This window comes from Hippocampus zosterae, chromosome 4, assembly GCF_025434085.1.
Source record: "Hippocampus zosterae strain Florida chromosome 4, ASM2543408v3, whole genome shotgun sequence".
In the NCBI taxonomy this organism is placed as follows: Eukaryota; Metazoa; Chordata; class Actinopteri; order Syngnathiformes; family Syngnathidae; genus Hippocampus; species Hippocampus zosterae.
In genome coordinates, this window is record NC_067454.1 from 25,436,600 (window position 1) to 25,449,961 (window position 13,362).

General features: G+C 41.8%; 3 protein-coding genes across 5 annotated transcripts in view; 2 read left to right on the forward strand and 1 right to left on the reverse strand.

Moving 5' to 3' along the window:
- serinc4 (serine incorporator 4) overlaps window positions 1-10,337 on the forward strand; it is a 30,462-nt gene extending 20,125 nt beyond the window's left edge. For both annotated transcript variants that reach the window (XM_052063962.1, XM_052063961.1), the window contains exons 4-11: window positions 620-699; window positions 900-993; window positions 1,810-2,021; window positions 3,113-3,208; window positions 5,514-5,640; window positions 5,767-5,879; window positions 6,105-6,258; window positions 7,695-10,337. In XM_052063962.1, the coding sequence (XP_051919922.1) occupies window positions 620-699; window positions 900-993; window positions 1,810-2,021; window positions 3,113-3,208; window positions 5,514-5,640; window positions 5,767-5,879; window positions 6,105-6,258; window positions 7,695-7,902 (1,084 nt within the window). In that variant the 3' untranslated portion in view covers window positions 7,903-10,337. The remainder of the gene's footprint in view (window positions 1-619; window positions 700-899; window positions 994-1,809; window positions 2,022-3,112; window positions 3,209-5,513; window positions 5,641-5,766; window positions 5,880-6,104; window positions 6,259-7,694) is intronic.
- Window positions 1-13,362, forward strand: part of LOC127599791 (uncharacterized) — a 149,257-nt gene that overhangs the window by 83,666 nt on the left and 52,229 nt on the right. The window lies entirely within an intron of this gene.
- Window positions 12,213-13,362, reverse strand: part of adamtsl5 (ADAMTS like 5) — a 35,867-nt gene continuing 34,717 nt past the window's right edge. For both annotated transcript variants that reach the window (XM_052063955.1, XM_052063954.1), the window contains exon 13: window positions 12,213-13,345. In XM_052063955.1, the coding sequence (XP_051919915.1) occupies window positions 13,020-13,345 (326 nt within the window). In that variant the 3' untranslated portion in view covers window positions 12,213-13,019. The remainder of the gene's footprint in view (window positions 13,346-13,362) is intronic.

The following is a 13,362-nucleotide window of genomic DNA, read 5'->3' on the forward strand; positions in this document are numbered from 1 at the left end:
TCGTTGAGTTCTTAAACATTTATAGCTGGCAACATTCAGTCTTAAAAATACGATCAATAGACAACAACAAATTCGGAAAACTGCATTAATATTATAATTACCACTCACTAACGCAAAAGTAGCAGGGAGGTGTTCGTGTTTTGAGATCATGACGAATTATTAACTCTTATACAGTGTTAAAATAATAACTTCAGTAACAGAGACAACACTATTTTATGATTTACTCACAGGTCTGGTGTGGCACTTTCTTTGTCACGTTAACAATTTAACAACGTAAAATGTAATAATGTGTAATCATGTAAAATGTAAATAAGTCTGCATATTCCGGACATGAAGCAGCATTCAGCAAGACATTTACAACAAAATCATTCAGCCCGTATCTGACTGGGCGGCGAACGTTTACAAGTGTAATAAATAAATGTTGATTTTTCGTCAACGTTCGCCAACAGTTTTGACGTTATCAAACAGTTTAAGTTGTTGCAACAAAATTTTGGTAATGTTCAAAATTTCGTTGCGACAACAAAAACCTTGTGTAAATCATATACTATACTGTGGATTAAACATTTTTATTCTTAATTTTACTCTGTAACCTAACCATTTTCTTTACTCTATCACCCAGTTTCTGGTTTCTGAAACTTATTACCTTGCTTGGGATGTGCGCTGCTGCCTTCTTCATCCCAACGGAGTCATTCCTCCACGGTGAGAACGTAACGTACTGTACTTATTTTTGAAAACCACAAGAGGGTAGCAAGGGATAGCCGTAGTCGTAAATGACTGCATCATGTATTGAGCTCCAATGTTTATGTGATATGTGATGTGTGTGGCACCAGCTTCCATGACCTTGTCGAAAAAGTCACACGGATGATTTGGACTTTTCTCTTTTTCCCCTGATACTCAAGCTTGGCATTACGTTGGTGTGGTGGGAGGATTTGCCTTCATCCTCATCCAACTTATTCTCATCACAGCTTTTGCACACACCTGGAACAAAAACTGGTGAGTGTGGGTACACTGTGAAAGTTTGGGCTGTGAATGAACAACCGCACTACTCCAGAATACAAGGATGTCTTTTTTAACGTTACAGTATATGTGTTTCTGCGTAGCAACTCAGTATTCTTCGACTCTATGTGTTCAAGTTAATAGCAAATTAACATTAACACTCACATTCACACACATGTGCATTTTAGACTCTTCAAAGCTCCCGATTGTCAAATGAATAAACTTCAATTCTCAATGTGTCTTGTTTATTCAAACTTCAATCATCCAACCTACCAAACATCAAACAAGAGTCAATGGCAAGAGCAGAATAATTTTTTTTGACATTGGCAGATCAAACCTGTCATGTTTTATAGTCGTGCAATTTACGTACTCAGCTCTTGCTCATCCAACAAGTGCAGGTTGCTCACAAATATGGCACCATTTTAAAATGTTAATAAACAGGCATTGTTACATTTGCATTGTGATGGCGTTGTCGCTACAACAGCGAAGAGGAATGATTAATTCAGGACTCTTCCAAAAGGCAAATCCTCAAACAGGAACAATTTCCCCATTCAAATGACTGTAAGTCATTAAAAAGGCACCGTACACCACTCGGCACAATAATGTTAGAGATAATGCATGCTCAAAAGTAATCTGTCAATCTGGCGTATCCGTAGCAATGATAGGGACTATTTTCACTTGAAGTGAAATAATAACATGTACACAACCCCAATTTTAAATAAATGAATACATTATTTAAAAATCGCGCTGTTCTTTCTTTGATGTCCATGTGAAGCCATTTTTGACCTCAACTGTATTCTGTCCTGCTTTTAGGCTTACTGGAGCAGCGGAAAATAAACGGTGGTATTTGGCGGTGATGTGCGCCACCCTTTTCTTTTACACTATCGCCACGATGGCCTTCACCTTCATGTATAAATACTACACACACCCCATCGCCTGCCAATTCAACAAGGCCCTGCTATGGATCAACTTGGGACTCTGCTGCCTCATGTCCTTCATTGCTGTCACACCATGCGTAAAACAGAGTGAGTCCCTCAAGTGCACTTGTACGTCTGTCATCAACCATAGTTGCTAAATAACACTTTTGCCATCTCCAGTTATGCAAGCATGACCCCCTGCCCTCACCCCCCCCCCCCCCCCCCCCCACACACACTGGAGCTACTGCTGCAGCAGATAATAATTAGAAGTAGGCTCATGTTCTCTGTTTCTCCCTTGAAAAACACAGCGGGCCTGTTGCGCCCGAACATGTTAGATTTAAACATCAGCTGCCAAGAAACATTCCTCTTCAATAGTCTTCCTTTTGCCATTCTGGAGCATTTCTTCTTAATGATTAACCTCATAACAAAGTCTGTTAAACAATTGGGCATAAAACATTTGCTTTGCTTTTATGTGGTTTAATTGCATTTCAGCTAGTTTTATATATACCGATATATATATATTTATATATAATTATTATTTTAAATATTTTTTTATTTTATTTTTGCTGTTGTGGCCGGTTGGTCCAGTGGTTAACGCGTTGACCTCAGAGTGCAGAGGTCATGGTTTCGATCCTGACTCCGGCCTTCCTGTGTGGAGTTTGCATGTTGTCCCGTGCCTGCGAGGGTTTTCACCGGGTACTCTGGTTTCCCCCAACATCCCAAAAACATGCGTGGCAGATTAACGGAACACTCCAGATTGTACCGAGGTGTCAGTGTGAGTGAGGATGGTTGTTTGTCTCTGTGTGCCATGCGCTTGGCTGGCAACCGGTTCAGGGTGTCCCCCGCCTACTGCCCGGAGACAGCTGGGATAGGCTCCATCACCACCCGCGGATTGGAAAATGGATGGATGAACATTATTGTTGTGAAAACCTGATGCACGAGAGATGAAAAAAAATGCAAATTCAGAATAATCACAAAAAATAATCTAGACAAGTTTACTAAATATCTAATTAAAAAAATTATGAAAAATATTTGACCAGTGTAATTTAAGTTTTCAACCTGTCTCATTCATTTTCATCAATTTATTCAGTAGCGGGGGTATTTTTTTGCTTATTTTTATGAGGTTAAGAGGTGTACTGTAATGATTTTACTTGTTTATATGTGCTGTAATTCTGACCCTATGCTCAATGTCATTGCAGAGCAACCCCGATCGGGGCTCCTTCAGGCCTCCATCATAAGCTGTTATGTCATGTATCTCACTTTTTCTGCATTGTCTAGTCGCCCTCCTGAAAAAGGTGAGCTCAGTTGAACTGAACATTCCTCCCAAAAAATCCCAACTACATGCACAGTCACAAACTTTGTCTTCTGCTTTAAACCCATTACATTCAGTTTTGAATGCACCATACACGCACGCACAGTCGCACGCACACACATGCACACCCACTCTGGGCAGCAATTAATAATTCCGGTGCCTTGCTCAAAGACACCAGAGTCTTAAAGTGGTTTATGGCAGTATTCAGAGTTGGGTGGGTGGCAGCACCTGCGAATAACACACACACACACACGCAATAGTGATGGGGGTACTATCAAGATATTTTTAAAACGATAATGATTATCATTCTTTTAATGAATTGATTCCTACACTGCACCCCGGTGTCAGATTTATGAATGAAATCCATGTGCACCACACACATCCGCGAAGCGCTGAATCTGTCATCCTGCGTCTTCATTAAAGACACCAAAATCGCATTAGACCACTTGCGCTGCAAAATAAACCTGCTTTTTGAGAAGTCTAAATAAAACCTAGTCTACATTTTGTGTCCATGTTTGCAGATGTTATGGGGGACGAGGCAGAAAACCCCACTGAGGTGTAGCATGCCTACCAAATTCACAAACACACTGAATTAGTCCATTGCCCCGGCATGAAAATGACCACGTGCCCTTTTTTACGCTGAACGCAGACTATTTTCTGATCGGATTCTGATGATTATCGGCTGACTCAGGGGGGAGGCAAGCATTCTCCTTGTGATTCTCTCCCAGTATGTCATCAAGGGAAGAACACACTCGGCATCCATTTAGCTGGTGACTCTTGGTCACTCCATGTATTTGAGATTTCAGCAGAACGTCTTGTCAGAGGCCCCTTTTCCAAAGTGGCATGCACATAGGTGTTCGCACATGCGCGGATTGCGCGCGCGCACGCACACACACACATGCACACACGTGCACAAATAATCTGAGATGAGATGTGCTCTGACATGCACGCTGGGCTGGTGGCCTGTGGCGTGAGTAGACTGACGGATATTTGTTTCACATTCCACTTGAATCCATTGACAACATAATAACACAGGCACAAAACTCATTACATGCTGTATAAAATCTGCAATTAGTCTGCCTTGTGCGGGTGAAGAAAGCTCCGCTTCAGCGCAGGATTGTGGTAGAGAAAAAAAAATACCTCTTACTTTTGATCATCAACATTTAGCCTCACTCTCAGGGTCCAAAAACTTCCATGATCTTTTTGAGAGCCACAAGTGTGTGTGTGTTTGTGTGTGTGTGTGTGTGTGTGTGTACTTCTCTGGCTGGACTGTATACGAGTTACCCAAATTGGTCCATTAGTGTTATTGATCTTTGTTCGCCTATCTGTTCCCAGAAGGGTCACTTTGTCTCTTATTATAACACACCCACAGGCACACACACGCACTAAACCTTAACATTACAGAAAGGACCTCATATACAGGGTGACCCCAAAAAAACGGGCCCCAACTCTAATTAGGCTCTGTTTCTTAGTGTTTTGTCTGAATGAAATGAAACTATGGCCATAACTAGTTTATAATATTCAAAACATCACATGAAAACACTCGGGTCTTTGGCCTTTTTTTCTCCGTTCTACAGCATATGTTGTAGATGGCCTCCATTTAGCTCCGTGCATTTCTTGAGGCGCAGCACAAAGTTGTCCATGATGTTCTTACAGACTGAATTGGTAATGGCTCTCATCTCCTCCCTGATGGCTTTCTTGAGATTCGTGATGGTTCTGGATTTCCCCGCGTAAACTATGTCCTTAAGATAGCCCCAAAGAAAAAAATCTGGGGGGCTTAGGTCCGGGCTATGAGGTGCCCACTCAAAATCAGTCATTAGACTGATCATTCGGCCTCCGAAGTTCTCTTTCAGCCAATCTCGGGACAGGTTTGAGGTGTAAGAACTTGCTCCGTCTTGCTGGAACCAAAACTTGCTCATGACCGACGGGTAGCTGGTCTGGAGCTCATTCTTGAAGGTTTTAAGAAGTCCCCACAATGTGCAAACATATTTTCGAAGCCATCTGGATACCTGACACGCACGCATGCACAACTAGGACACACACAAAGCGCCCCTGCCACAAAAACAAACACTGTGCTAAGAAGAATGCATATGGGGTGCAATTGACAATTCGGAAAGTAAGACATTCTCTCCCTGTCCTGACAACTGGATGTCAAAGTTTGTGATGGGGGGGGTTGCATCGTTTCACGTGTTTCTTTAGATGGGACTCTAAAAAGTGACCAAAAGACAAGTCTACCTTTAAGAGACAGCACACTAAATGCATACGGTCTGTGTTCCACTCCATTTCAGTTGTGTACCAGGGCATGAACATGACAGTATGTTACCCCAGCGTGGGGCAAGACGGGATCCAGAATGAGGGCAATGCCGTGGCCGTCATCGGAGCTGCAATCATGTACTGCTGTGTTCTGTTTGCATGGTAAGGACGCAAATCATGCAACACAACCTTAGCGCGAAATCACGCGACGTTACACAATTAGGTACAGTGTAGCATTTCTTTCGGAAGCCATGTTGTGGGAAATGAATGCCTTCTATGTTTCCTCAGCAACGAAGCATCCTACCTTGCAGAGGTATTCGGGCCATTCTGGATGATCAAAGTATACCGTTATGAGTTCCAGAAAGCCACCTGCTGTTTCTGCTGCCCCGAGGAGGAGGAAGGTTTGTACTGGGGCAGGAATCGTGCATTGCTTTCACCAAGGCCACTTTACTCATCGTGAGGACAGAAATCATGTCGAGTAGCTTCGTGGGAAGGTGATGTTGTGCTTGTGGCAGAAGATGGATACAGTTTGCAAAATATTATTCAAGTTTTTCTATTTTGCCGATGTCTGCTTTTTTGAGTTGAGTCATCATGTCCTCTTTTGCTTCTTTTCAATCATTTTTCAGTGGAGGAAGAGTTTGTGATTGATGATGACACCAAGAGCTGCCAGAAGGTTATTCATAACGAGACGCAGAGAGTGGCCTACAGCTACTTTTTCTTTCATTTTGTTTTCTTTTTGGCCTCGCTTTATGTCATGATGACCCTCACCAACTGGTTCAGGTTAGTCAATGACAACTTTTCTTTGCTAGTCACCATTCACATGCTGTAAAGTGTCGACTTAAGCCTCCCTCGCAGTGCCTCAAATGGGCCCTTTGCACGTAATGCCTGGCAATGCTGAAATACGGCTCGGCCTGTTCCGCCGTTTGCGAAAAATTTCATATGCATCTTTCCAGGACTTGCGCAAACTAACCATCGCAGACATACTGTACATTTTAAGTCCTTCCCAGCAAGCAAGAAGCATCTTATGACAGAAGGGCTTTCAATGTTTACCTCTTCTTACAGCCACCGATATAAAGGTAGAAGTCAACATGCTTTCCGAATGATGTGATGGTTATATTAGAATATCGGCTCAATAAGTTTAAGCAGTGGCCGGTGGTGAGTTTTGGACTGGGGCCTTCAGTGTTTTTGTTTAGTGATACAATCCACTGCTTAACTCATTCACTCCCAAAGACGTTTTTAAACGTCTTTTTAGACTTTTAGACTGAATGAGCTTTAATAACGCTGTAAAATCACAATATGTACCCCGCGCCAAAAAAACTCCAAAAAACATAACTATGGCTACATTCACACTGCATTGTGTTATGCAACGTGTTATTAAATGTTCCTACAAACTCCTTTTCAGATTCACTGATGATTATCTGTAGTCTCTCCTCCAAGCACTCGAACCCACATGTATTGTTATAAAAGAGGCCAAAGTGTGGCATTTTAGAGTATTTCGCGTATTTTGGGATAGAACCTAAAGAAAAAGAAAAAAAATACAGATACCTATATCTTCCAACACATCCCCTCAATAATTCTGTCTGCAGTAAAATATCATACTTGAAAATCATTTTTTTATCAATATGAAAACTTTAAGTAGCATCGTACTCACCAGAGATACTAATGCAGAAGCTCCGACCTGTCTATGTAGGCTATCTTGTTCACTCATCCATAACTACTCCAAATTGAAAAGAAGGCACTCTGGAAAGCATTGTTGGTTGAAATAGCCTAATATCTTTTCTTGAAAAATCCGCCTTGAAAGTGAATTTTCAATCATGGTCCAATGTCGCCCTCTATAATAAGTTATGCTTGGACCGCACATTGAGTTGAACCAATCAGAAGCGATAGTAGCTGAACCAGAGAGAGGACGGAGAAAAAAAAAACGAACCCATGGAGGATCGTCAGACACATGCAATGAAATGAAGGCTCAGGACTGTTTGAAATGCGTAAATTATGAAAGTTGTACATTTTCAGAAAAAAAAAATTCTGAGAAAAAATTTCAGTAAAAATACTGAAAGTATTTGTGGCTGCCTTGAAGGCCCTGATGGAAAGCCACTGGTATATACTGTACATATATTCATTAGCAAGGGTAAACCGTATTATCCGTATTGTGTCCCCTGTTTTGCCATACGAAAAGCAGAATGTGATTTCTGAGCTGAGTGCGTTGCCTCCTCCAGCTATGAGTCGGCAGTGCTGGAGACCACCTTCACCCACGGGAGCTGGTCTACTTTCTGGGTGAAGATGTCATCGTGCTGGGCCTGTGTGATCCTCTACCTCTGGCTGCTGCTGGCCCCCTTGTGCAGCTGCCAAAATAATTCCAGACCTCGCCGATCCCACATCAAACGACGATCGCCGTCCTCCCGTCATGTCACGGTCAGCGTCTGACTTACAGTCCGGAGGATGGGAGGTCACGTGACTCCATTTCTCTTCAGGGATGCACCGTGGAGCTGTCACGGATGGCGGTCGCTTGGTTCACTGAGTCAAAGTTTCACATCGCTGTGAGACGGTCTATTCAATGGGCCCATATGACTTTGTGATATCACTTGATATCACAAAGTTAATCAAGACTTGACTGTATAAATTGCCAAAGTGAACCGAAGAGCTGAACTGTCAAACTGTATGTTGATAAAAAAATACAGTGACTAAGGTGCATAAGTTTTATCACTTAAAGAGAACTTCTACATCATTGTAGAGAACGCAACAGAAGAGTGGCCACTGTGAAATTACCTGTCCTCTTTTATCCTTTTTAAAAAGACAGTTTTATTGCATTTTTGCTTTGATCCAGAAGTTAGCATTGTAGGTCTGGTCCTGGCTGATGTCGGGGAGAACATGGTATTACACTTTTCTTTTTCTTTTTTTTAAGAACTGGACATAATATTTTGCATACAATATTTTATACACTTCACATGTTCTCAAACACGAGCGTGTTTGAGAATGACACAATGGGCCCTATTTTTGTACGCAGGGGCATGTGCGTTCGGCATGAAAAATGGCGCATGTCGATTTTCGAGACGGCACAAGACCGGTTTACAGTGTTTGGCAATTTGGGAGACAGCGTTGTACCTGACTGTGCATTGTGGTGGACCGAAGGCATTTGCCAAAAAGTAGATGAGAATTTAGACCAACGAAAAGTAGGTCTAAGTTGTGGTGCAGGTGCCGGAGTGTGATTTGGGTGGATTTGATCGTAGTGTGGGATCGTATTTCATTGAGAAATATGACCACAACATGCATTGAACTATCTGAATCCTTTCGAAATCAATGAATTGAACAAATTATGACAATTATCATATTTAAAATATTTTTGAAAGCACCCCTCTGACTGCGGCACAACTATGGGCCCTGGAGGGTTGACACATATGGACTTGCCATTGGGGGTAGAAGTCAGTGCCCACTCCAGAGCGGTCACCTTTACATCAACCACAAGTGGAGATCTTGCAGTTCCTTTGAAATGTACTTTGCACACACAGATCTCCTGCATCTACCATTTTGAATGTGCGCCTCTCTCTGCACTGAATTTAAAGGGAATGAGCTGAGACGCTTCAGTTGGATGGCAAATAATGGGTGGGCTAATCGCATATAAAAAAAAATGTACAGTATATACCTGTGTATATATACACCTGTATATACACTGTATGCTAGTAACACTCATGTTTCACTGAGTGAGTATCTGCATGTTCACAGTGTGTCGCATTTATATTCAGAGTTAAGTGATGACAGAGGGTAGTCAAGTCATACGTTTTCTTTAGGATTTGTATCCAAACATGGTGTTTATAATTGCGTTTGTAGAATATAAATTAAGCAGCAACATCCACCGTTTTTAGCCATTTCAGGGGGCGGCCATTTTGACACTTGATGTCGACTGAAAAAGACATCACAGTTGCTCAAGGGTCAGTTATTGAGCAATCGGGTATTTTCTGAGTTTGGTCATGTGACATTTTGCAAGCCGACTTGTGATTGGTTGTTACCTGACTTCGACAATTTGTTTTGTATTATAAATAGGATACTCAACCTGAATGCATCGTTTCAATTATTACTAAAAGACAAGGCAGCTAAGAAGGAAGCATGCGGGGAAATATGAATAAATATGCAATGAAGAAGACTGTTACTAGTGCATGTAAATTCTGTATAGATTGCTCTCATTGCTCTCCTGGGAATGACTCCTGATCAGTTCACCCTTCCCGACTTCCCTGTGACTCAGAACAGGATAACTGAAATAAGAAAATGGATGGATATTCCTCATACAGATTCCAATGTGTTTTTTGTTTACATTCGATTTGTGCATTTGCTCCCCTGATTACACACACGTAAGCCAGCAGTGCTTAATGAAAATATGTCCAGAAAGGATAGACGCTTTCTGCCTCTTGCCTTGAGAAAGAAGTTGTCTCTGATTATGACAAAAGCAATGAAACTTTGTTGTTCCATTTGTGACACTTTTGGAAGAAATCTGCTCAGTTTCTGTGTGTTTGGGCAATGCGGGACTGCAGTACTTCTGTAAGCTCATAAATGGTCAAGTTTGAATGCAGCAGTATGCTTTATTTTCCTATAGATTTCTTATGAGAGCAAAATTGCTGTCAATGAAAGGGAAGTGTATTTCCGACCCTGAACGGATATTTCCTGGTGAGGTTTATTGGTGTTACACACGTCACACTGCTACTGAAGGGAGCCCCGATCTGCCTGTGATGACTTGCTTACAGTTGATGAACAGCAGTGGTTTGGTTTCAGTATTCGTACGTAGTCCAGTAACAAGAATCCACTGGTTTAAATTTGATGCTATTTTTCTTCTCCTTCCTTTTTTTAATACAATGTTTTCTCTCAAATCACGCTCGTGTTCTCTCTTCTTTTTTTTGTGTCTGTGATCAACAGTATTTGTCAAAGGTTGTTGTTCAATAAAATCATCAATCTGAATTCTGAGACGAGCACTCAATGTTTAAATGGCAGAAAGCTAACAACTGTTTTCCCACAAGTAATTTGTATTACATCGAACAAAAAGATCATCACTCAATGATTTCATTAAAAAAAAAAAGGAAACCTAAGTTCAATGCAGTTCAGTCTTAAGACCTTCAGCCTACTTTACAGCTTAGAATAATTTTACACGGCTCGTTGGTTTGAAGTAGGACATAGCGCCAAGACTTTACAAAATTAATTCTTTTCAAATAATCAACTAAATTAACCCTGCACCAATATTGATAACCTTGAACCTGATATGCTGTCCACTGCAGTAAGCGCTGTTCCAGAAAGGGTTAACTTCATTTCAAACCTCAACTCAGGAATTGTTAGTAAACCACGGTCAATGGGGACAGTGAAAGCCATTGGCTAATCGATGCGGAAAATTGTCACGCATAAATATGCACACATGTAAATAAGTATTGTGCAGCCATGTCACAAAATATTGAGCAACGGTTGAAAGAAAAATCCATCTCAGAAACGGCATCCATCTTATTGATGAAGTTCCATGTCGTAGTCATAGCTTGAAATTATGCAAGTGACGCTTGCATCAAACGGGTTCTACTTTCAAATCGTTGTCACATAAGTAGAAGAGCAGTCTTGAAACGCACCGATAACCTTTGTCGTGTCACATGCAAGACAGAGGAATTAAGGCAATGTTTAATGTTTTACTGGATGGAGTAGGAGCTGCACTTGGACGGTGAATATAACATGATTTTTCTTTTTCAACACAAAGATAATCAGTCTGAGATCATGGAGGACAACAGGGAATATTAAAACGGAATGTGGTCGACTCACTCGCCAGGCGTCATCTTGCAGCCCAGCCTGCGTGATGCATGCGATGCGACAGTACAGGCGAGCCACCTTACCCGGTACGCGTTTCTTTCCTACACCCGATGATCTGAATTTCCTCATGAAAATTGCTGTAAATATCGATTGGAAGGCGATCTTGAGGCTCGAAGTCATAAAAGGCCATACAGACAGAAGACCGATGCCCACATGCGTTTTTTTGGGCATAATTCACGATGACCAAGAACCAAAAGTTATTTGATAGTATTCTTCTGAGCGATCCAGAAACAAGTAAGTTACTGGTACAACCACTGGACAAATAATCCAATTTGAACTGCACTTTTCAAATGCTGATCTGAGAAATGGGCTGCTGTGCGGAAGTTGCCTGTGCCCGCTGTAAATTTCCAAAATACCTTGTCTACTCAGACCATTAGTCTGAATCTTTCTCAAAATGATTTGGAAGAAACCAATTCTAAGGACTGTTGCAGACGAAACATACTGAATGTGAATAATGATCACGATAAACGCAACAGCTCTGATCACAAGCTGCAACTGCAGACCACTGAGCGCTAACAACTACCGGTGACGCAGCTCACGCGCCACCTTAGGTTCAAGATTTACCTGCTTTATTTATTATAAATACTTTTTTGTGAAAGTGAGACTGATAGCATGATTAGGGTGCAGTGTGCATTAACAAAAAACATGCACAGAGACACACAAATGTTTTTTTTTTTTTATCCTCTACACCGCTCGCTACCGATCGATTGAGATGTACGTAATGAGTACCCCTGGTCTACTCAAACCGGCTGGAGAAAATTCCAACACACCCTTGAAATGGTTGAAATCATCGTCGCTTGCTTGATAGGTGGACAAACATAAAAGGACTGTGGCAAAGCATCACACAAAGGGGTTGTGTGGTGCCTAAGGGAGAAGTCAAACAAAATAGGTCACAGCTACGTAAATTAACGCTTTGTCTAGTGAATTTTATTCAGTGTTTCTTTCTGACATCAGTGAGAATAAAGGATAATACATTTAGAAACAAAGGCAGGAGTTGTCGTCCGGTTTCCAACCGTTCTGGTGAGGCACTGACTCGTACTTTCCATCTCTTATCGTCATGGGCTTCGAGTCATTGCCACTTCGCGCGTGATATCTTAATCTTACAGCCAAGCATGTGCCCATTTTTCGCAGTATTTGTTAAAAAAAAAAAAGATGAAAGATGATGAAAGATTCGCGAAAACAAATTGAATTCGACAGCAGCAACAGCGAGCGAAGAACTTCAAGATGGCGTCTGAAAAAAAATCATGTGACCGCTTACAGCCAATTAGCGTCCATAGCAGACTGTTTATATTACGAGGCTGGGCATGATTATTAAAGGCCGACATTGGGGACATTCAAAACCAATTGAATCAATTGAAAGCATACCGCTGTTGGTGGATTTTTCTTTAAAGTTGACAAAAAAAAAAATAATAATAATAATATTGTGAATAAAGATTAGAAAATCAGCAATGACGTGGGCCTATTTCAGTCAATGCTCTTTGGTATGTGTTTACAGGTGGCGGCAGATGTCCACCTAAAGTGCTCTGTAGAATAGTAAACCACGAAGGCTTTTTTAAAATAAACTCATGTCTCTTTGGTTTCCTGTTATGGAGCGTCTCATCTGGTCATTTTGTCATTTCTCTTCGGGGACGACGCGCTGGTATTCAACAGGCCTCGGATTGATGATTGTTTTGAACGTCCAAGAGAAGCTAAAGTTGAGCCGCATCCCATGTTCATGCTGCAGGATATTGAGGTCCTCTTTTGTTGCACAGCCACTCCAGTTGCCGCACCAGCTCGTCCTCTCTGGGTCTGTACGGTACCACGTAACTATCCTCTTCCAGCAGGATGCGGTTGAGCGTATGCTCATAGTTAATGTGTCGGCGCACCATCAGTATATACTGCTTGCCCTGCTCCAGGTTGGGGCAGTCACACACATTCGGGACCCAAAGGAACTCGCGGTGCTCCAGGCGGAAGCTGTTCCGGTACGTATGGAGGATCTGGACGTCGTAACGTGTCTCCTCTCCTCTGTACAGCTTCCCCAAGACTCTGGCCCGAAAAACTGATTGTTTGGAAAAA